The sequence below is a fragment of the Limulus polyphemus genome, unplaced genomic scaffold (assembly GCF_000517525.1).
Source record: "Limulus polyphemus unplaced genomic scaffold, Limulus_polyphemus-2.1.2 Scaffold4920, whole genome shotgun sequence".
Classification (NCBI taxonomy): Eukaryota; Metazoa; Arthropoda; class Merostomata; order Xiphosura; family Limulidae; genus Limulus; species Limulus polyphemus.
The window spans coordinates 23,831-48,420 of record NW_013670530.1 but is presented as its reverse complement, the minus strand read 5'-3'; the positions used below and the strand labels follow the sequence as shown (position 1 = coordinate 48,420).

The following is a 24,590-nucleotide window of genomic DNA, read 5'->3' as shown; positions in this document are numbered from 1 at the left end:
AACAATTTTGTTCTTTATTCTTAGAAGTAAATATAGTAAACAAGTATGTGCCAAAAATAAACACTACATTTTAACCTATACCAAGGTTCTACTGAAAATAAAATTCTGTATTATTTTTCTTTGTCTTTTCCTCCAGTGAGATATTTTGTACCTGTTTTAAGATCTGAAGATAATTCCATCCAGCCAGTGGTTGGAGAACCCTGGTCACCTGACCACACCACTGATGATCTCTATTCCCTTTCTAGTCCCAGTAGTCCAAAAGATCCTGTTCTAAATGTGAAAGCATATGCTGGGCCTATGTCTCCCACACAGGTATCGCAAGCTTCTTTTTTTATTAATGTTATCAAAATTTTATTATGATTGGTTATTTTTCTGCTCTTTAATTTTAAGTTAATTTTTGGTTATAAATTGTAAAGTTTCACACAAGTATCCTCGACAAACTTTGTAGGACTTAGATTAACATTTTCTTCAATTGCAATCAGTTTTTTCAAATTTTTTATCAAATGCTTCTGAAAAGTAACTTTCTAAATTTTTTACATTATTACAGTAAACAATTGAAGTTTGTATCGTTTAATTATTTTAGAGTACAGTAAACAGTTAAAGGTAATTTAGAACAGTTGGGGAAAATGTCCATTTTAGTATAACTCACTTACAAATATGACTGTTAAGTAAACTATTGATTGTTAGGTAGTAAAAAAAATGTACCTAGGCCTGATAGGCTTTGAGAAGTTCCTTTGGGTATTTATTTTATGTTACTGTTAGGCCTATATTTAGAATATAACTGAATTTTGAAACAAATTTGTATTTGAAATATTTCTTGCACAGGTAACCGTAATAAATTATCAAGACAAGACAGTGAATTACAACTTGATGCAATAACTTCAGTGTATTCATGGCCTTAGACATATTGTTGTAGCCTAATAGTGACCCACATCAGGGTTTGCGTGGGTCAGGGAAATCCTGAATAGTCATGGACTTTTATCTGTGGTCATTGAAAGCCATGAAATATTTATACAGATCCACAAACTTAAAAAAAATCAATTTTTGTCATATGCAAATATTTTTGGATATTATTGGACTATATTTTGAAACTGTATTACAATTAAACTCCAACACTGTAGAGGGCAACTAATTCTTTTGAATTTACCCATGTTCTTTGTATTTGATATTCATGCTTTACAAGAAGATGAATAATTGTAATAAAATAACAGGGGATTTAAATTTCAAATGCATGGCTTAATCATGATTTGTCCAACAAATGGATACAACATTCTGTATGGTCAGTGGAAGAATAATGTTATCATTTGTGTATGAAAGCTAGTGATATTTTTGACTCTGGCAAAGCAGTTTTGAAGAGACGTGTTTGCATAAAAGCAAGCGATGCATTATTACTATTAATGAAGTCAAAGTTAACAACTGAGTCCTAACTCTACAGGTTATTGAATACACTTCAGCTACTTCCCAAAACAGGCAGTTTTTTTTTTTTTTCCTGAATTAGATGTTTTTTAGATTTGAAAGCTACAGGAATGTTTGTTTAGGTTTAGGGAGTGCAGATATAGTGGGTATAAAAACATGCCAATAGAAAATAGAAATATGTGTAGGAAAATAAAACAAGTTCAGACTCACTGATTCTATCATTCTGATTAACCGTATAAAAACTGATTAGGGTTTTAATTTTTTTATTCATATTTTTTTATTTTTCTTCATTGCTTATGTCGATAACTATATGTAAATATTCATTGTCTTATTAAATATAGGCAGGAAAATTTTATCGTAAAGCAAAAATTTATTAGGTACATTTACAAGGTTTTTAGATACACAGTAAAAAACATTTTAATTATGATGGAAGTATTTGTTTTCTTAAAACTGTTTCACAACAAAATTTCTAAAACTTCAGATGCTAAAAATTCATGTAAATGCTAAATGTTGTTGTTTTTTATCACATAAATTATATATATCATTTAGAAAGTTTGTTCCATTTCATGCTGTTTGATTTAATATTTTGTTTGTGTAAATCAAAATAACAGTTTTTTGTTGGTTTAACAGACCTGGTCCCGAAGTATTAAATGAAATGAGACTTATTAAACGTAAACATCGTTGATACAGCTATACTTAATATTTTAATCCCAATACTAAGCTAATTGAAATTAGATAGACTACTTTTTTTAATGTAGATTATTTGTTTACATCAATGCAAAAAGTAGTATGAATTGATTGTAACATGTTTCTAACTTTTTCGAGTTTTCAGTTGTATGGGTCTGAACAAATGAAACTATCAGCAAAAATCCTTTGGGTCTTGAAGTTTGTCTTCTCCCACTATAATTACTCAAAGTTGGGAAAACCTTTATAAATTATCTACCAAAATATTTCTAGACAGCAATAACTTATGGACTTACAATGCTAAAATCCAGAGTTTGATTCCCCACAGTGAACACAGAAGACAGCCCATGTGACTTTGCTATAAACAAACAACAAATGAAATAAACACCAGAATAGCATAAAAAGTTTCTATCTGAAGAAGGAAGATGTGTGTGTGTATTTGGCATGGTTTGGCCGGCACTTGATATCTTTTGGTCCAGCTATTTGTTTTTCTTATTTTATTTGAACAACGATGGAAGAAATAAGAGCTTTGGTAGTAATATATGACAAGTCCTGGAACAGATGGAATTCACTTTCAGTTTTGGTATACAAGCAAGAATGAAATTACAACATGATATACTTCTCGTCAGAGATGAGATGCTTCCTAAAATTACAAATGGATTACATCAGACAATCCTTGATAATAGTCAAATTGTGTTAATTGGAAGTGTCACAATATGGTAAGAGAGGAAATACATGAGCAGGGTATAGATGCTAAAATCTTCTTAGATGCTGGCTCCATGTTGTTCATAATGCTTTTCAACATGAAGGAAAGCTCTCACACATGAATGTCAGTGATGTTCTTTCTTGGTTATATTGGCTAGTTGCAGATTCAATTTGAAGAAGAGACAATTAAAAATTTTTTTTATGCTACCTAAGATGGCCCTTTTTTTTATTTGTTGCCAAACAGATCTATTTCAGAATGATAATGTTCACCATGAAAAGATGATTACTGCCGTCATGGCGTACTTTTTAATGCAAGGTACATTGAAAACAGTCATATCGGCAGTCAGACGATTGGAAACCAATGTGAAGAATGCAAAAAATGTATTATGGAAAGTAGATGTTAAACTTACAGTAAACAACCTTTTGAAATTAATAAAATGGAAAAATATAATCAGTGAGAGATAAGCAGTTGGAATTATGATGGTCTTCTCATTTTCCCAAAAATCAACATACAGTTTAGATAGAAGATAAAATCTAATTCTCTATGCTCTGGCAAGGAATCTGTCCTGCCTAGATCAACCTCTTATGGTGTAAAATAGGCAAACAGCTTGTGAACAAATTAAGAATGTGCTGAAAAAATTTATATGATTGACTCTTGTTGAAATACAATTAATTCTTTGAAAAATGCACAAAGAGAAAAGTACTACCTTCCAAGATTTTAACTATATGGTTGATTGCTTGGACTGAGCAGGAAAAAAAAGGCAATAGTGGAATGTAGTTAGAAATTTGCTTGTTATTTCTTACGGATAGGCTAATGTGGAAAAGAAGTACTCAAATTGACAGATTATAGTCGAAAATTGCAAAAACCAATTAGTGATGAAATGGAAAATTCAGACTGATGAAAGTTCTTGAAGCAAGTTAATAATCCAGAAATATGCATTCAATCACCTTCACCACCAAATTTGATTCCATGCAAAGAACTGCAAGTGAAAAGAGAGCATAGACATACAGAATGTGAACATTGAATTTGAAAGATTAAGGCAAAAATTAAAATAACATTAAAGTTTTAATACAGAAGACTCTCATTAAAGCTATCTAAAGTATTTTTTGTAAAATATTTAAATATGAGTGTGTGCATTGTCTTACTTCTTATTTACCATTAATAATATCATTATATTGGGAAAAAACAGTATGTAAAATATTTAATGGATAGAAAGTCTTGGAATTAGTTATCTATAAACTGTATAAATTCTGCATTTCACTGTTGACCTGAGATATATTGTGGTATTATAGTGACCTTGTTTGCTATTCACCTGAAGTATATTGTTCTGATTATCAAAATAGCTCAGTTTACTGTTGACCTGAGATATGTTGTGGTATTATAGTGACCTTGTTCATTATTCACATGAAGTATATTGTTCTGATTATCAAAATAGCTCAGTCCTAAGATGTATTGTTGTGGTATTATAGTGATCCAATTCACTGTTGACCCAAGATACATTATTGTGAGTTAGTTATTAGCAATTCCATTGTTTACCTGAGATATACTGATGTGACATGACATTGAATCACCTCACAGAAATTTTAATGGTCAAGTTAACATACATAAGATTCTGTAGTAATTATTGGTATTTTTTTAGCTCGTGGGGTTTGAATATTGGTATTTTGTTTTCTTGTCTCAGAGTTTCCCGATTAACATGTAACTGTTGAATGATGAGTGTCTCTAGAAGGCTAGAATAAACATGCTTGAAAATCTAGTCCAAAAAGTTTTTTTTTTCTGAAAAGAAGTCATCAGTAAGAGACAGAGACAAACGAGAAAAGTGTATTATAAAGAGATATTAAATCTAAAACTAAAAATAGTTTTTCCAATGTTTTTTTGTGCACTGTTGTGTTGAGACTGCTTGTTTTATATTTTTCATTGTTCTCATCATTTACCGATACCGGTTTGAGCAGTGTTCTCTATACTCTTGTAACTTGTGTATATGGTAGTTGTTACCATGATTTTTTAGCCGGTTTGAGCAGTGTTCTTGTAACTTGTGTATATGGTAGTTGTTACCATGATTTTTTAGCCGGTTTGAGCAGTGTTCTTGTAACTTGTGTATATGGTAGTTGTTACCATGACTTTTTAGCCAGTTTGAGCAGTGTTCTTGTAACTTGTGTATATGGTAGTTGTTACCGTGATTTTATAGCCGGTTTGAGCAGTGTTCTTGTAAGTTGTGTACATGGTAGTTGTTAACATGATTTTATAGCCGGTTTGAGCAGTGTTCTTGTAACTTGTGTATATGGTAGTTGTTAACATGATTTTTTAGCCGGTTTGAGCAGTGTTCTTGTAACTTGTGTACATTGTAGTTGTTAACATGATTTTATAGCCGGTTTGAGCAGTGTTCTTGTAACTTGTGTATATGGTTGTTGTTAACATGATTTTTTAGCCACAGCATAATGGCACATCAAACGACTATGAGTTAGTTTTTTTCGAGTACAAACTTTTAGCTCATGGCTCCGTCATCTCTTGACTGGTTTGAGATATAATTACAAATTTGGACTCCAGAGGTCAAACCCTTCTTACTGATGTATTTGACCACGCCCAAGGTCTCATAGATTAATTGTACTCTAATCGTGCCTAAAAGAATGTCCATTTGAGGGTAGGTGGGTAGAGAGATTGATGAGTAATAAAATTGAATCAGGTATACACGTGCCCCACTGCACAAAAATATAGCTAAAAAAAAGGTATCTTAGATTAATTTACTATAATCCTGCCTAAAAGAATTTCAAGTGCCATGGCTATTGAGGATACCCTTCTTTTCTATAAAACAACCTAAAATATAACAATATTTTTTTTAAATTTTCCTTTACAGTAAATTAGACTTACTTAAAGCTATTAAATATACTTGAGTAATATTGAAATATATTAAAACTTTTCTTGAGTATTATAAGATTTTTTTTGTTCCATAGCTATATCTGCAGAAATAGAAATGAGTAACCATTTCAAATATTTTTAGTCAACACAAGTGATTTTTTTTATAATTTCAGGCCGAATTGTTTTATAAGAAATGGAAAACGCCTCCTTTATTGCGTGGAGATAATGTGGATGTGAAAGTTTTGCATCACATTCGTCTCACGGACCCTGAAAAAGGGTTAGAAAGAGTTGGACGGTAAGAAATAGGAATTTTCTTATAATTTTAACTAGAGCTGGGTGATTTAATCAACTAATCGATATAATAGCAACAATAAAATAGCAACCTGAAAGCAACAATTACATTGAATAGTGGCTTGTAAGCTAATTGATTAATTGAATTATGATTAATCAATTAATAATCAATTGTATTATTAAGTGGAAACTTTGTAAAGGATATACAAACACTGCATTTGTTCTTATTCTTACCATCAGTTTGTCTGATAGCATTTTGTAAATTATGAACTTTTCCTAAAGACTTGTGAAAAAGATCCTTTTTTTTATGTTTTGGCAACTTTTGAGGAGATTTAAATAATACTTCGTGAAGGTGTATAAATATTGAAGCTTGAAATCAGTATAAGGTTGAATTAGTTTCTTAAATAGAATTTTCATTGTATGCAGGTTTTTTACTAGGCATTATTCTTCCTTGTAGAGATCTGGCCAAGCATATGAAGGTGATGTGGTCAGAGTATTGGTTATTTTTAGATTCTTGGTGTGATTTATCATCTCAAAAAGGATTGAAAAAACTAGAAGATCATCTAAAGAAGATGTATAGACAGGTGGTTAATGAAGTATGTATATCTAAAAAAATAATTATTTTAAATTTTTGTTAAAGTTTATTACTTTACTTTTATAGGCACGATGATTTTCAAAAAGGATTGACGAATTTTATGACAAATGTTTGGAAAAATGAGATACTTTTAAATTGTCATTAACTGTGATGTTATTCAAAGTGATTTTAATTTTACAAAATGTATTGTGCCTTTATTTGCAAAAGCATGATAACTATGTACAATCATTCTAGATAACTAGAACATTGATTCATGATCAAGAGATGATAGTGATATGAGTTTAATAATAAAATAGATTTTGAGAATTTCTAGTAGTCAAAAACTTTTTTAAGTGAACATATAATATACACTGGCTATTGTTGAATCAGAAAACATTAAACATATGCCTCTACACTCAAAAGAACACTATTATTAAAAACTGTGGTGATGGCAATGAATATTTCAAAATTAGATAATGATATGTTAAGGATTATCAAATATTTTTTGAGAATAAAAAGGAAAATTGTATTTTGATGTATATTGTGGTATATTTTACATAGATAAATTTGTTTACATATTATTTTGTATTATGCATCTTTTTATAAAACTATTTTATGGAAATATTTTATTTATTAACATTTAAAAACCTGCTGATTCTACAAAGGCCAATTTGATATTTTTTTGCCAAACACGCAAGTCTTATTAGTAAATTACTGTTATATATATTTTTCTTATTGTAGGTTAACAGAGAAAAATCTGGTGATATTTGTGTGACACCCAATATGAACATTCTACAACTTTCACCTCAGTTTCAAGAAACTTCTTCGCCTGATGAATCTGAATGCTTAAACTCATCAAAAAGTACAGATAGTAGCTTAAGTCCAATATCCAAATTGTGTCAGACACTCCAAAAGTTTCATATGACCAGCCCCGAGTCCTGTGTGACCAGTCCCGATACTCCATCTCTGTTCAGCAGGTCTCCAATACCTGATTCATCTGAAGATGATGAAACACGAGACTTCTCGGAAATAACTAAGACTTTACAGTTTGACACTCCTGATCCTCACCACAGAAAGGGTAAACTAACCCATCAGCTTCAAGAAGAAGAAAGGTGTGGTGAAAAAACAGAAAAGGAAGAAAACAGCTTATTAGAGCCTAACACGGAGGTTGCTTTGTTTACATTATGTGATAATGGTGTACATGAAGAACAGGACTGGTATCACTTATCCATGTGTAATATTATAGCAGAAAGACTATCATTGTGTATCTCAGACTTATTGTCTGTCAGTCAAGAACTCTATGCTAACAGCTTTTGGCTTGAACAGTTTATAGTGGATAGAATGATGACTGATGTTGCTGGTCTATTAAGTGCAGTATTGTCTGCTTCTAATACCCCCTCACAAAAGTACTTATCAGCCTTGCACCCTTTAATATCAAAGAAAACGCGTGACATCATCAGAAGTAATCTTCTCGATCATGAAGTTATGATTGTGGCTTCTATTTTAAAGTCTTGCTGGAATTGCCAACCAGATTTCTCTTCATCTGATGATGAAGACCTTGGTGTCTTGTATTCACGTAGATGTAGAAAAAACAAAAGAAATGACACAGTTACCTCAAAGAAACATGTGAGATGTATACTGAACATTCTGAAAGGGGATTTATGTGATGAACATGACTCTAGGAAGTGCGTATGTGAATGGTTTCTTGTTTCTTCAGTTAGTGATTCAAACAAAACAAAGTCATTGGAAGAACTTCAACATTTAATAAGCAAAGACAGCAGAAAGGATAAATACATTAAGACCTCTACAACGGCTGTTAACTTTGTAGTAAATGATCCTCCAGAAGAAAAACACAAAAGTGTTTATGAAGGTATAGATCGTGTCCTGAACACTGAGTCTAAGAATTCGTTAGATTTTCCATCTGATAATTATACAGAAGACTGCTTTGCTGAAAATGAAGATGAATCAGACGATGAGGATGTCTTTTTCACTCCACCCAGTAGCTGCCATTCAACATGCTCGAGTAGTCCAGAAGAACTTGTTACACCAGAAGAAGCAATAGAAGTTTATGTTGAAGGGTAAGTTTTAGATGTATTCTAGAAAGAAAGGTAATGTGCTTCTAGAATATCTATACATTCATCAAGTAAGAAGCATTTCATAAAAAATATTTAAAAAAATTTTTGTGTTGAAGAATGATATCGATTAGAACACCTCCTCAACAGTTGTTATTTTATGAGACTTTCACAAAAACATTCATATGCTAGAGACATGAATTTCTAATTATTGCAAGTTAATCTTACGAAAGTCTGTGGTGTAATTTAATTCAGTTTGTCTTTCATCTGTGTCCAGAGGCTTTCTTTATTGATACATTAATTTCTAATTATTGCAAGTTAATCTTACAAGAAAGTCTGTGGTGTAATTTTATTCGGTTTGTCTTTAATCTGTGTCCAGAGGCTTTCTTTATTGATACATTAATTTCTAATTATTGCAAGTTAATCTTACAAGAAAGTCTGTGGTGTAATTTCATTCGGTTTGTCTTTAATCTGTGTCCAGAGGCTTTCTTTATTGCAGTTGGTACATTTTTCGAGCATAGATTCCAGCAAACCCTAGTTTGTTCAATGGGGTTACGGTCTGGTTTTGTGCTGGCCACTAAGTTTGTTGGAGATCTTCTGAGCTATTTTTCTATGTCAAATAATCGTATCACTTGTTAATAAATACCATTTAAAGAACTTGACTTGTGTATAGTGGTGTAGCCAAAACTAATTTTCAAGGAAAACCCTTTCTTAAACTAAACAAGGTTAGACCTATGTGCTAGTTTTAAACTCAGCCCATTAAGCTTATGTATTATATCAAGTTGTTACTTTGGCTGTTATTAAAGGAAAATAAAATAAAATTTCCTTGTGAAAACAACACTTTTAGTGTTTTTAATATTGAAAATCATTTGGGGGTGAGGTGCACTGCTTCCAACTAGAGGAAAATCAATAGACCACCTCTTCCCCCTTTCTTATCAACCCTTGTTACTTTAAAATATGGTACCACTGTACTGTTCAGAAGGGGACATTTTTTTACTAAGTAGAATTATAGTGCTGTTTTATAACTATATCAATTTAACCTATTATGTAACTCCTCGACTGACCAGTAGTTTTATTTCACAAGAATATTGTTAGTGTTATCAAGTAGCATTTCTTTGGTAAACTCAGTATAAGTATTTTACTTATTGCCAATCAAGATTTATTTGACAGACCGAGATTTAGTACACATTTTACAACATTAATATTGAATGGAGGGGAGAAAGAAGAGTTGTGGCATGCATTACAAAAATTTGCATATAGAGGGCAGCACTTTACACTATCAGTGCTTAAGGAAGAAACTACATGTTTCTGTATATCATAATCTTTTTAAGGTAGTGTGATTTTGAGGTGTCATATACACCCACTATACTTAGAGAAAACTAAAGTTATCAATGCCATTTCTATACATATTTCTAATGATCTGCATACTTGATATGTTTTACCTATACAAGAATGTTTGTTCGTGAACTCTTAGTATGACTGTGTCAAAGTAGATGGTTACATTAAAAAATATAATTAAACAACTTTATTATCAATGTATATCTATAATCATGACATGAAAACATAATTATAATTTAAATGTTTATGTTATCTAAGTCTAACTTCTTAAGTTCAAAAAGAAATATTTAAAAAAATCCCAAACTATTTTTATTTGTAACACATGATGATTTGCATGAGCGATACATTGGAATCAGTCAATTACAATGGAGGGGAGAAAGAAGAGTTGTGGCATGCATTACAAAAATTTGCATATAGAGGGCAGCACTGAACAAGAATAGTTATTTATGAGAGTACCTACTGGAAATACATTTTCAGTGTAGGAAATTTATAAATTCTGTGTCATATGATGTACCTGAGCTCTGAATCCTCCATTTCAGAATTTTCTAACTTCTAAAATAGGCTGTTACAGTCTCCTGAAACATAAACTGTACATAATTATAAGCAATTAAAATTTGAACTGTACCTTCTTTATTTCTTAATATATATCAATAAGTTTGTTTAACCCACCAGAAAAGCCCTACCCTCTGACTTTTAGATTGTTTGGTGAACAATTTTATATGGATGATGGACATGTTTTTATAACCAACAGAAAAAGCAGATTATCCTCTGGATTAAGCATACAACTGTCTGTTTGAATTTTTCAGGGAGAGTATTTACTTGATAGAAATGTCTTGTTGCGTGATTATGATTTTGCTGCTCTGAATGGTAATGGAATTTTAATCTATATGTAGTTTACATAGAAAACTGAATGTTCTAGTGGGTGGTATGTTATGTATTCAAAAACCTATATTTGAAAGCTACCTGAAATGTTTTTTTGGACACCAGAATTTTTGAGACTCAGTGAGGTTTAGCAGAGTATGTCATATTTTTATCTCTGTACAAATAGCTCAGATATGCAGTGAATACTAGAAGTCATTGTTGTTTATATATAGTTTTTATTTACTGTTATATATAAATATGTATAAAAAAATTAACTAAGATGTAAAAATTATAAGCTTCTCAGCTAAGCCTAACAAATCTTTAGTAAAATAAAACATCTGAAATTACGCTACTTTGAATTTTATAATGAAATACAAAACTATGTAATTGCTGTTATGTGAGCTCTATGAGAAACAGCAAATAAGCTCCCACTGTGATTTATTGCTTTTTATGCAAAGATTACTGTTCCAATGCAGAAGAGAAAGTGTATTATTGATTTTATTTAATATTTTTCAACTTTTCATTCCACTGTACATTAATAATTTCTTTACAGTTAGTGTTAGGATAAAGAAAGTAAGATATTTGAACTCTCAATTTACTATGTGTAACTCTACAAAATTTGTCAAGCTTTTAGTAAACATTATAAGTCTGATATATACATGAAAAAATATTTTCTAATACAGTATTTCTACTAAATATTCGTGATTTACCAAAGCCTTTACTGAGTCACTCTGAGAGAAAAGTAATGTTCAAATTTACTTGCATTATCTCAAGAAATATAAAAATGTTTTTGGTAAAACTTTTGGTATTTTGGTATTTTCATCTGTATAGTTTCACAGTTTCAGGGCTGGTCATATCGACCAGCTTTGTTCTTATAGGGTTAAGCTAACTGTTACCTTTCAGTCAATAGTTAGTTTGTACAAAAAAGAAAATTTTTGTGAAAAATTTAGAATTGCTTTTCAAAGTATCTATGAAAATGTTTTAATCACTGACTGGAAGGTTCTTGTTAAAATTTAGCAGCTTTGTGTAAGTGCAGTAATTTATATTGTAGATACGAGTGATTTTTGTTTCTCAAGCTTTCCTCTGATACTTTAGATGACTTTGTAAAAAATGTGTTAGAAAATATAATCAGACATTAGTCATTGCATTTTCTGTACACATGCAATTCAAAGGTCAGCTGGTCAGTAAGTAGTTGGAAACCTGTTTTTTTTGTGAAGACTAAAGAAAGTATTTATAATTATATTATATCATCATTTTCGGCTTTATTGGTGTATAATTATAAAAATGATTTTGGTCAAATGAAGTATCATTTCAAGATCATCTTCATAAGAATTTGTACTTAAATCTGTACATTACATTAACACACAAGAATTGGCTACCAGAACTTATTTACATTACAAGCTTAGTATTGGAAAGGAAAACATTGAGATGTAGTATTTGCATATGATTTGTTATTGCATCTCTTCCAAAAGTGTAATTTTCAGTTAGAAGTTTTTGTAAGCATTATTTTTATTGCCAATTGTGTGTACAAACAGTAATTTTTCTTTTCAAATTTACAAGAAGTGTTCATACGGTCCTGTTCTCCTGTTCATGAAAATGCTATTTTTTTTGCATAAATGATATTCATAGTGGTACAACCAGCTCAAATATTACTGTATTACTGTAATATTTAAATTTTATTATTAATTCTGGTATACTCTTACATTTAAAGTTTTGTATGAACAATATTTTTGTTTAAATGATATTTTCTGAACTTTTATAGGTGCATGCCTTCCAAGTTAGATGTCGATGTTCTTCATGCGTTACAAGATACTAATGTTGATCCACTTCTTTACCCTTATATCAGCCAGTGGAAAAACCTTGTCAGTTCTTTTTCAAAGGATATTGTTGAAAGGTGTGTATTTTACTACAAATTTGTTATAATAATGAAAGACTTAGATTATAAGAGGGACAGAAATGTAATATGGACTGACAAGTATATGTAAGAATAGGTGAGACAGTAGGTTTATATTGAAACTTTTTTCATAATCCCTGTTTCAACCCGTTATCGTATTAGATTAATATAACTATTGCAACCTGTAGTATACATTATGCAGTGATTTGAGGATAAAAAAACAACGTAAAAGTTGGAAATCTTGCGTTTTAAAAACAACTTAAAAGCTGGTTTAATTTGTGGTAATTTGTGTTACATATACTTAGAGAGATGAAGGTTATGGTTATAATTTTTATATGGAGATGGCTACATATGTCTCAACTATTCCAAAATATTTTTAATTGTGAATATAATGCTGTGGAGCTTAAAAGCTTAATTTAAAAGGAAGTAAATGCCACTGTATTTTTTCAAAATCAAAACTGTTTTATCCAATCAATTAACTCTATGCACATAGGTGCATCATAGTGCGAATGTTAAGACTTTTTATAGAGTTATGTTCAAAAGTTGTTTAAATAACCTTATTATCAATGTATGTGTCAATGAACTTGACATCATAATGTAGTTTATAATTCAAATTTTTATATCCTGTAAGATTTAACTTCTTAACTTTGCAAGGAAATATTTTATAAAAATTTGCAATCTTTAACCTCTGTGTTCTAAATTCTACTGTTTCAATTGTATATCTTCACTAATATGACTTTATGAGTGACAAACCAATAATGTCTCTCAAGGTTTTGCCAACTTGGAAGATTTAGGCTAGTCCGGAATATATATATATATATATTAAGCTAGCAAAGCAAAATAAGATCTCTATAATAAAAGATGAAATTTAAAATAATACCATTCAATATATTAAACAGTCATATTATTTGTTGTTATTTCTTTAATAGTATTGGTTAGACATTGCATTCTAATTATTACAAGTAGGAACATAAGAAAAACATAATTAGTTTCACTGATTGCCAGGTTCATTTTCAGTTTTTTCTGTAAGTACATAATTTGCCCTGATTGGGAGGAATATTAATTACATGTAATTGAGAGAAAGAATATAAAATTTGAACCACCTACCTTTTGATTTGATGAGATATCAATAAGTTTGTCAAACCCACCAAAGAAGATCTTCCTGTCAGTTTTGTCTTTTATGACACTTATATACTTATATTCTATACATGCTGATGGACATGTTTATAATTGATAGAAAGGGCAGGTTCTCCTTTACATAAACCTTATTACAGATGTTTCTTTATGGCAGGTATATGTCCACAATTTCCCGTAGATTCTTTGTCTGTGATCCTTGTAGAAGGCTAGATAAATTATTGTAGTTTTTGTTATCTATTATACTAATACACAGTTTTTGTCTGTCCTGAAAATATGCTTACACCTACCTATCTAAATACGTGTGAGTTCGCACTTCATTTCAAGGAATGTAAACAAAAAAAACTGATCTAAATACACTTTTGTTGACATTTTGTACATCAACATATTAAAAGCTTATCAAAGTTTTAAAAAGGTCTAATGTTAGGATGTAGAATAACATTATAAGTTTATTTATTGATAGTATTAAGTACAGTAAACTTTAGCCCTGATTAAACTAAAGCAAAGAACTTACACAAGCTATAGTGTTAATAATTTATCTCTGTATTGAATGTAGGCCATACTTAATTAAGGCTTAACTAATGTCAGGCCTAAAACAAGTGGACTTGTAAATTTCAATGTCTGCAATTAGATTTGTTTTTGTTATTCTAGAAATCCTATATTTAAAGATGGAGAAGTACTGTTTCAATATTGTTAGTAATTTGACCACAAATGTTTTGCAGGTTTCTGCTAGTAAGTACATATTTGAAAGCTACAAGAATTATTTTTTGACAACCATCTTTGAAAAAAGTTAGGATTAAGTATAGACCAACATCCAAAAGCAAAATGCTTGAAACCTGGAGTAAATGCTAAATTTCTTGTTTTTTCATATATATTTCTCTTTATTGTTTTACATATTTTTAAAAAAAAGTAAATAAAATGTAAAAATTAGGGACTACTTAGGTAACAGAAATAAGATTTAATAAGCTTAGGAATGCAAGCTTGCCAGCATAACGTGATTGGTTTGTTTACTTTATCTATGGAGAGAAGTAGATATGGGCTCTCGCTGTGCTTTATTGCTTTTCACAGACATAAATAGCTTTCCTGTAATAAAGTCCAGCAATAAAACAATAAAATTAAAAAAACGTGTGTAAAGGTTAACACTTGAAATTGTGAAGGTAGGTAATTTGAAACTCTCGATTCAATTATGGATTCAAAGAAGAAGAAGGAAAGGTATTATTCACATTATTTTGGTTTTTTCAACTTTTCATTTACATTGCTAATTTCACTGCAATTAGTGTTAGAATAGAGAAAAAAAGAGATAAATAAAACTTTAACTGACTGTACTTCAGATATTCATTTAGGAAGTCCCAGAGGTTATACAGATAAAATATGAAAACTGTAAGAAGAAAAAATATATTCTTAACATGAAAATAACCTTCACTCATACCAATTTAGTAAAAGCTTTATAAACAGACAAATCTTTAATAAAAACTATTAAATATTTTACTAACCCCTGAATGTGATTAGGTCAAAATGGGCATGACAACTTTTACAGAGTTACGTTCAAAATTTAATAATTTCTTTATTATCAATGTATATAAATAAACTTGGCATCAAATTTCAATAATGTATAAGTTTTAAATTTTTATTTCAAAAGGAAATGTTTGAATAAATTTCAATATTTATTTATCTGTATCATGGGACATTTGTTTGCTCCGAATTACCAACATATGATGTCCTGAGTTTAGTATAATTACACATATATATTATAGATGTTCCAAGGCATAGTCTAATTTCATAGCCTCCAGTCTTCTTAGTTTATGGAGATATAACCAGAATGTCAAACCCACTTGACATTTACCCTCTTATCACATCCTGTCTCACACTAAATATCAATAACTGGCTGTGATGTTTGATCTTGGAGTATTTGTAGCCAATAAAAAGGGGATATTTTGATTTGACTTGCATGTAAGTCTAACTTGTAATGATGATAATGTTTGAATCATTCAGCCTACTGATTCATTGTTACTATTGCTGAGTTCACATTGACCAGGCAAGTGGATTATTTTAAGGCACTTATACGTTAGTTAGTAAGACAGTTAAATTATAATAATTACAGAACATTGTATGCTTTATGCATACTATTATTTTGTGTTCTTATCTACATATTTGAAATAAATAAAAAATATTTTATGTATTACTACCATTGTTACAAGAAAAGTGCGATTAAGATTCATCAGAGGGTTGAATGGGGGAAAAAACAAGAGGCCAGATGCAAGTACCAAATTTCTTGTCTTTTATGTATATTCTTTATTTCTTGGTATAAAAGTAGCTAAAATGTATAAATTAGAAACGTTTTAAGTGAGATAAGAAAACATAAATGGAAAAATAAAAACATATTATCAGTGAGGTCTGCATGCAAGCTGCACGTTCTTTACTTAATTCAATACCTCAACTTGAGCTGTGTGTTCACCATGTTTTTATACCCTGTTATTTGGACTTAGTAGTTAAAAATGAGCAATAAAACAATAAAACTAAATAAAAACAGATACAAAATGCTACAAGCCGGAGACTGTTTAGGGTAAATAATTGTAATTTTCTTTTACAATCTTCAGTTATTGTAGAAAGAAACAAGGATAATTTAGATTTTACTAAAGAAGAAGAAAAATTCATTTAAGAGGTTCCCTCTCCTTAATGACTTAGCAGTAAGTCTAAGGGGCTTTAATGCTAAAAATTTGGTTTCAGCACAGGTAGCCCATTGTGTAGTATGGGATTAACAACAAACAATCATTTAGGTAGTTCTAGAGGCTATGCAAATGTAAGATGAAAAAATATTTGTAATCTTAACATGAAAATCATTTGGCACCCAGACTAGTCAAAGTCACAACCTGATTTCATAAATTCACAGACAAATCTTTAGTGAAAGTACTTTATTAAAAAAACCTGATTTCTTTTGTGTGCAACAGGTTTGTAATGTTAACTAAAAGCTTGTCAAATTCTGTGAAGATAAACTCAGTATATTTATAGTTATCATGAACCAAAATAGTTGTTCATAATAAGAATTGCACAGGAATTTCACAAAGTTCTAATAGAACATACGGCAAAAACCATCTTAAAAAGCAGACCTTCTATCTCAATGGCTAAGACTGCTAAAATATTGAAAATAGCAAAAAAGTTGAATTTCCATTGTTAGACAAAATTCATCCATTTGTTCTTCATATTATTATTATTCATATTTTTCTTGTTTCACAAGCCTTAAGAAAAAACAGCTACGAATATTTTTTCACATGTGGGCTGACCTATTAAAAACACTTCTGTGCAGGTCATATGACTATTTTTGTGTTGATTCTTGAAAGAGAAGGAGAAATTTGAACAGTTTTTATTGCTACTGGCCAAGTTTCTTTTTGAAGCCATTCAAGCATCTGAGCCTACAGCAAAAACAGCTAGTTACACTGTGCCAAAATCTATACACAGCTGCTAAACAAACTCCTGCAAAGGTTGTAAGGCTAATTTAAAGCTGATTCTTGAAATCAAGATTTCCACCCTTTAAAATTTTCTATGTTCTTCACTACCAACATAAGCTCTTCGAAGCCATTCAAGCATCGCAGAAAGGTAGAAACCATTTAAGCACTGTTATACTTGTTGGAAATACTTCATTTTATTAGAATAAACAATGTGTATATTTATAATAGTGTTTTCAGCTTTGTTGTTTTTTATTCTGGTTTTACAAACCACTTCAGAAAAAACGGCTATGAATATTTTACTGAAACCTGGATGCTAGTAATAAATGCAGTATTGAGTATGCCATGGGGTAGTTTTAAAATTAATTCAAGCACCTTCATTTTTTTTGCCCTGAAGAATTTCTCTAAGTCCTTCACTTTCTGCCATTAAAAAAATCCGGTGTTTTACTAATGTGCATTAATTGGAAAATAATTAGTGCAAATTATAGCACATTAATTGGGAACTGCCATGTTGAGGATTCATCATTTCTCAAGTTTGCTATTCTTCATTGTTTCGCTAGTTCACTGTTGTACTTTGTCTCTGCATGCTTTTCTGCAACTATTTCAGTGAGTTTTCTAACAGTAGACGATCACCATAGTAGATTTCTCTACTCTTGTAAGTGGTGATTTATTGTACTGATTTTCATACTTTGCTGAAATCTTAAGTGCATGTTTCATATTTTTGTTTCCAAAATCTGCTGAGTATTTTGCACTAAACCCTAGATAGATATACTATATGAAAAGCTGCAAAAAAGTTGATTACTTTTCCTTTCAAGTTGATTTACATGGCTATGAATACATAATATGTGCATTGTTGTTGTGGCGGTTTCCTTTGTACTTGGTGCTTATCAAACGCATGTTTACACAAAACCACCTGGTTCAGTAATTAATGGTTGGGTGGAAAAGCAAATATAGCAGTAAACTGTTGAAAAACATGTAACATTCAACTGAATGTATTTGCACATATGTAGCTTGAAATTTATTCTCCTGAAATGGATGTAAAAAACTTAAGAAACAAGATAATTAAAAATTGTTAATTTAAAAAGTTGAATACAGATAATCAAAACAGAACAGAAACAAGTTGAATCAAAATGCAAAGATTATACTTTCAAGCCTACAACTAGGGACTCAAAAAAGTAAACAAAGTAAGCTGGAAATAGTGTCTATATTATTTTCTCAAGCTACAAATCCCTATTTTGACTCCACTAAAATTGATAAATACTGTAAACATGGAGTTCCTAGTTGTAGGCTTTAAAATATAATCTTTATATTTTGATTCAACTCGTTTCTGTACTTTTTTGGATGATCCCTATTCCCCTTTTTTAAACTAACAATTTTTAATTATCTTGTTACATGGTGGTTACAAGGTCTATCAAGTTGGTCAGTCTTGTATACAGATGTTGAGATATAACTTACAGCTTGTATAGATTTGGTCAACACTTTACAAATTACAGAGACTTAGCATTTTAGTGCATGTTTTTCTGGAAGGAGAATATTATAAAATTAGTCTTGAACATTCTAGTAGCAATTGTTACAAAATATTGTAGTATGCTTCTATATGTAGTATACTTACTAAATTTTATTTTTTTCAGTTGGCCTAGTCCCACAAACCCAAGATATGGACATTGGAAAACTGTTTTCTCTCCAGTTGTTTCTACCCCTCATTCTGCTCTAGTTGATTCTAACTTCAAAAGACAATATAGGCAAAATAGTCCAATATCACTAACTCCAAATAAACAGCTTACAGTGCCGAACCAACGTATCCATAATACTGCAGCCATCATCGCCCAGCCTCGTAACCTGTACGAAAGTTTCCTTGGGTGGGAGGAGACAAGTGGAGATTGAAGTCATCTTTTTAATTTTTTTTTAAATGCCAGAAGCAATGATTTTGTGATTTGGATATATGCTTACAGTAGGTATAATTTTAAAAGTGTAAGAAAATCTTTGTTGCTTTTTTATTAGAAGTTCAAGTTTATTTAACTTCTGATCTAACTTTGTTTTCTGAATTGACAGTCCTGTTGTTGCTTTTACTTCTGGTCTTGCCATCATGGGTAATCTTATCTATGGGAGTTATGTATGATTCATGATTACAGTACATAAGTATAAGTAAAGCAGATTACAGTACGAACTTTATATATGTTGATAAAACAAATTAAAACTGTTAAAAAGGTTGTAATGATTTTTTTCAATATGTGCAATGTATTTTAGGCATTACACTTGTATTTGTTTTTCTACTTTTTGAAAGTAAAAATAGAAAAACGAAACCTAAACTTGATTCTTCTATTACTTTGAGCAGTTGATCAATTTATGCTTTGTTTTTTCAAAGCATCTGCTAATAACTTTACAGTTTATTAAACTTCCTCCAAACAATTAAATTACATATTCTTAGACTTAAAGACTAGGAAACTTAAGTATAAAATGAGAATTCATCTTTGTGTCTTTCTCACCTTGTATCATTTGTGTTCATAGACAGTAGTAGCATGTGTTCATGAGTAGTTCTTGTTTGTTCCTGGTAATCATTCTTGAAGTATTGTTTTCCTTGTTTCGTCAGAAAGCAGTAATGAAAAATATTAATTATTCCTCATTTTTTATTTGTCTGTTTAAAGTGCAACTTTTTAGTAGTCATGGCAAAAGCAAGGTTGCCAATAAATACGCATTTTTTTAAAGAGTTTAAGTATTTGTGATTGATAAAAATGATTCAGAATTTCTTAGAATTGTTTCTTTTTTGTATACGTTTTTCAAAATGTGCAGTCTCTTGCCATAAGTTCAGGTGAAAACTTTTGGAAAAGGGGTTGATTCAAGGTAATTAGGCCATGCTTTTGGAAGAGTTTAACTTTAGAATTTTTTTCCAGGTTTTTATTTAGCTAGAAACCAAATTTCTTTTTTTTATTTGCAGGTCTTTATTTAACTAGAAACCTAATTTCTTTTTTTGTTTGGGGGGGGGGGTAATTAATGCAGAATTTATCTTTTTACAGTAATTATCTCAGGCATATATCATTCTTATCTAGGGAATTCCAGTCTTTTTTTAATTCACCTCACTTTTCTTATTTGCGATGTATCGGGGTTAATGATCCCACTCCACCTATTCTTACCTTTCTCATTACATACACTATGAAGCAAGCAGGTTTACCACCGTTAATTAACCTTTCCGTAAAGAAAATAGATTGACTCTCTTTTTTTTTTTTTTAACTGTAGTTATGAATAGCTATGTTGGATATACTAAAAAAATATATATATTGAGGAATCTTTAACCCTAACTTTCTTGTTTCTTAAGGTTTGTGTTGTCATATCTCATTTGGCACATCTCAAGGTGTTTTAGGATCCTTTTAATAGCTCCCTCCACTCTCCCAGTACCTCAGTTGTAGTCTGAGGATGTATGATACTGAAAATCAGATTTTGACACCTGCAGTGGCTGCAACGCAGATAGCCCATTGAGTAGCTTTACACTTAGTAACAGACAAAAACGTTTTTAATAGGGAAGGTTGTTAATGCACATTAAAAAGAAGACATATATAGCAACTGAAAACAAGATATTAAGATATTAGCCTGAGCTAACACGTATCATAAGGCTGGTTTCTCATCTTTGGTAGTGTTTTGTTGGGTTTTTTAAAGTGCTATTTTAGAAGAGGAAAGTCAGTTTCTTTTATGATAAACAAATGTGTGTCACAATGATAAAGCAAAACACAAATGTGATAATAAGAAGCATTTATTAAATGTTTTGGAATCATTATAATTCCATTCTCAGTAATCTAAAGTGTATCATATTCTTCTTCGTTGTGTCAGAGGTTAAAACCTAGATGTTTGCTGCTATTAAGGACAAATTCATTACTCTCATCATCAAATTAATTTAGAAAATAGCTTACTTCAAGTTTTTTCCAAAATTCTCATTTAGGCCTATCATCTACATAAACTTCCTTTTCGCTTTCTAACATGTTTACCTTTTTTTATAGATTAAGTTTCCTTTTGCAGTGTGTAATTTGTTTTCATTCAGAAACCATTATTAATTGTGATTACTTCAGCTTTTTCTTCTTCTTCTTCTTCTTTTTTTTTTTTTTTTTTTTTTTTTTTTTTGTTGTTGTTGTTGTTGTTGTTGTTGCTGCTTCTATATGTTTGTAGTAGTCACTATATCTTTATGTAGGCTAGAACTGTAGTTTCCAAACTTTTACAAGTCAGGTTTTTATGGTAATGTAGCATCTGCTCCAACATTATTGGTAGAAGAACTACATATACCAGCTTGGTCTGAACGTGTTGCTGCATATTGTGTTGTGGTTTTTATTGTGTGCACTACATAGCGTATTGCTTCTATTTAAAATGGGTCAAAACCTTTGAATGAAAACTATCATCTGAAATCACCCATCTGTTGACTGGGCTGCCCCTCTCTACTTAAGTGAATTTTGTCATATATATACCTGTATAATTGAAACCATTCTGAATGACTTGAATTTCTGTTCATGTTTTATCCATGAGTGTAGAGAAATCTTTTTTTGCGTATGCTGTGTGTTGGTCCCTCTGAACTGTCATGAAACACTTGTGTATTGTGTGGTACGTAGGGTGGCAGCTTGGGTACAGTGATGTTTTCTTCCATTGCTTGAGAAATTAGCTCAGTTATGATGTGACCAGTATAAACTTTGTAGACATAAACGTGGGTCTTTAAAAGTTTGGAAATGAGGGAATAAGCAGTTGCTTAAGATATCTTTTTTCATCCATCTGATTTTAGAAAATGAATATCTTTGAGCAACCTTCAGAGACCAACTATTGTATCCCTTAAGTTTTTACCTTCAGAGGCCAACTATTGTATCTTTAAGTTTTCCTTTGAACACAATACTTTGGGCAACCTTCAGAGACCAACTATTGTATCCTTTAAGTTTTTCCTTTGAACACAATACTTTGGGCAACCTTCAGAGACCAACTATTGTATCCTTTAAGTTTTTCCTTTGAACACAATACTTTGGGCAACCTTCAGAGACCAACTATTGTATCCTTTAAGTTTTTCCTTTGAACACAATACTTTGGGCAACCTTCAGAGGTCAACTATTGTATCCTTTAAGTTTTTACCTTCAGAGGCCAACTATTGTATCCTTTAAGTTTTTCCTTTGAACACAATATTTCAGATACTACAAATTTTGCTAATGCTATGTTGTTTTCTCTTTATCTGGTCATTGTGTTATGTGCATACAGAGCTCCATTTCAGCTCCTGTTAGTTCAGATTCTGATGAATCCTGGGAGAAATGGTTCGCTTAGGTTGATGATTCACACTAAAGCATCCTCAAACTTCTTATTTTAATATTATTTTCCACAAGTTGGAAAAAATCTTACACTCTAAAGGATTGTTTGCTTGTCTCTGGCATATTGTAGGTTTTCTGGAACTTTCAAACTGTTCTTGAGCAGGATGGTTATCTGTGAATGGAGTTTTAAGTTTTAGAGAAAGAACATATAATGGCATAATACCAAGTTCGTGTCTCCACTGCTCAAGCTTCTGTAAATAAGCAGCCAACTGATATGGAGATGGATATCTCTCCACAACATTTTTTTTGCCAATTTTCTCCTTTTAAAATGTATGTAAAGTGGATATAAGAATATTAAAGTTTACCATTGCACAACACACTGATAATTCACTTGCTAACACCCTATTTCCTTCATCTGGCCTTTGTGATCTTCACCTCTAAAAGTCTTTTGTAACTTTGAACTCTCTTCCCCTATGGAAACCAATCCTTTATAGATCAACGTCTGTAACAATAAAAGAACTGTTTATCAGTGCCAAAAAAGTTCTGTAATTGAGCAAGAATGAAATAAATAGCTGTGGCCCAGATTCACAAATAGAAAGTTGTACAATAGTATCTAATGATCCTAACATAAAACTTTTGAGTCTACAACCTGTCACAAGCTCTTTTGTAAGTTTTATCAATTCTTTTGGTCCATAACAAAATTTTGACTCTAGTCTCTACTTGTATGCTTACTCTTGTGTGCCAAACAATAACTGTCTTACCTATATTTTTCTAGTAAATTTTCCTAATCCAGTACAGCAAAACTATGTTGTCATAAAAAATACATTTCATTATAATAGTGAACATTATGGTCTGATATTGCTAGGTAATTGAAATAAGGTAGATACAATATATCAAATCACCAAAGAAGTACTATTTAAAATTCATTTAGAGTGGGTAGTGGTGGAGATTGGAAATGCTTAGGTTTCCATAAGTATTTAATCCAGCCATGTCTTGAGGTTATCAGCCTTACATGATAGTGTTTCATAACTTTCATGTAAAGCCAAGTTGTTTTTAGTTTGATATTAATATCTTCAACTATCATATCAAAGCTATTTGTAGTTAGGTCATTTACTGCTGTTTATCATTTTTCTGTTTTTAACTCTGGCTTATTCTTGGATCTTAGGGAAATTTTGTTTGCCTTATTTTTGCCTCCAGTGATTTTACCTTTTTCGTCAGGTATTTGTTTGGGATTTACACATAATTTTTATGGATACAGGTCTTGTACTATGATTACATGCAACAGTGTAAATCAAAAACTCTTATCCACCCAATGAATGAAACAATTTACTTGGAAGAGACTTTTAGCATGAGTTTCTTTCACAATTTCAGGATTTTTTTTTCTTTATAAAACATTTTATAAAGTAAATGTAATTTACAAACTTTTATTGTACTTTTTCTTATACTTCCTTTTTTTTTTTTGTGCTGTTTGATAATGTGTAAATAATTGTCATGAGAGTGTAATACTATTATACAACAAACTTTATTATACACTCATTCTTTAAACCACATGGCTGTTTGATTTAAATCTAGACTTTTCAACCAATATTTAACATTTCCACACATAGATGAATATAGTATTGGAAGTAATTATGAGAAGAGTGAATAAAATAGGTATGAACAGCAAATGTTTTTGGATGGCTCTCCTGGAATGTATTGAAATTAACTGCACCATATCACAGACACGTGTTGATAATTTTCATTGTGATCATCTGTCATACCAATATAATGCCAATAAAAGTGCAGCAGTCATATTGTTCCCAGCAGTAATGTGATGAATGCATTAATAGCTATCAGGACAGAAATGCCAAATGACAAACATATAGAGCTCAAAGCTCTCTGCGGCCCGGCATGGCCAGGTGGTTAGGGTGCTTGACTCGCAATTTGAGAGTCGTGGGTTAGAATTCCCGTCACACTTAACATGCTCGTCCTTTCAGCCGTGAGAACGTTATAATGTGATGGTCAATCCCAATATTACGTCGGTAAAAGAGTAGCAAAAGAGTTGGGGGTGGGTGGTG

The 24,590-nt window shown here is 30.9% G+C and overlaps 1 protein-coding gene across 2 annotated transcripts in view; it reads left to right on the top strand.

Annotated features, from left to right (window-relative positions):
• The window catches only part of LOC106471866 (ankyrin repeat and LEM domain-containing protein 2-like), a 33,778-nt gene extending 9,574 nt beyond the window's left edge, over positions 1–24,204 (top strand). Inside the window, exons 5-12 of one of the 2 annotated variants that reach the window (XM_022400482.1) lie at positions 137–312; positions 5,836–5,957; positions 6,411–6,549; positions 7,269–8,605; positions 12,561–12,692; positions 18,901–19,220; positions 22,026–22,334; positions 22,372–24,204. In XM_022400482.1, the coding sequence (XP_022256190.1) occupies positions 137–312; positions 5,836–5,957; positions 6,411–6,549; positions 7,269–8,605; positions 12,561–12,692; positions 18,901–19,153 (2,159 nt within the window). In that variant the 3' untranslated portion in view covers positions 19,154–19,220; positions 22,026–22,334; positions 22,372–24,204. Of the gene's footprint in view, positions 1–136; positions 313–5,835; positions 5,958–6,410; positions 6,550–7,268; positions 8,606–12,560; positions 12,693–18,900; positions 19,221–22,025 lie in introns of both variants that reach the window. The other variant, XM_022400481.1, reaches the window with a different exon arrangement.
• Positions 24,205–24,590: the final 386 nt, after the last annotated feature.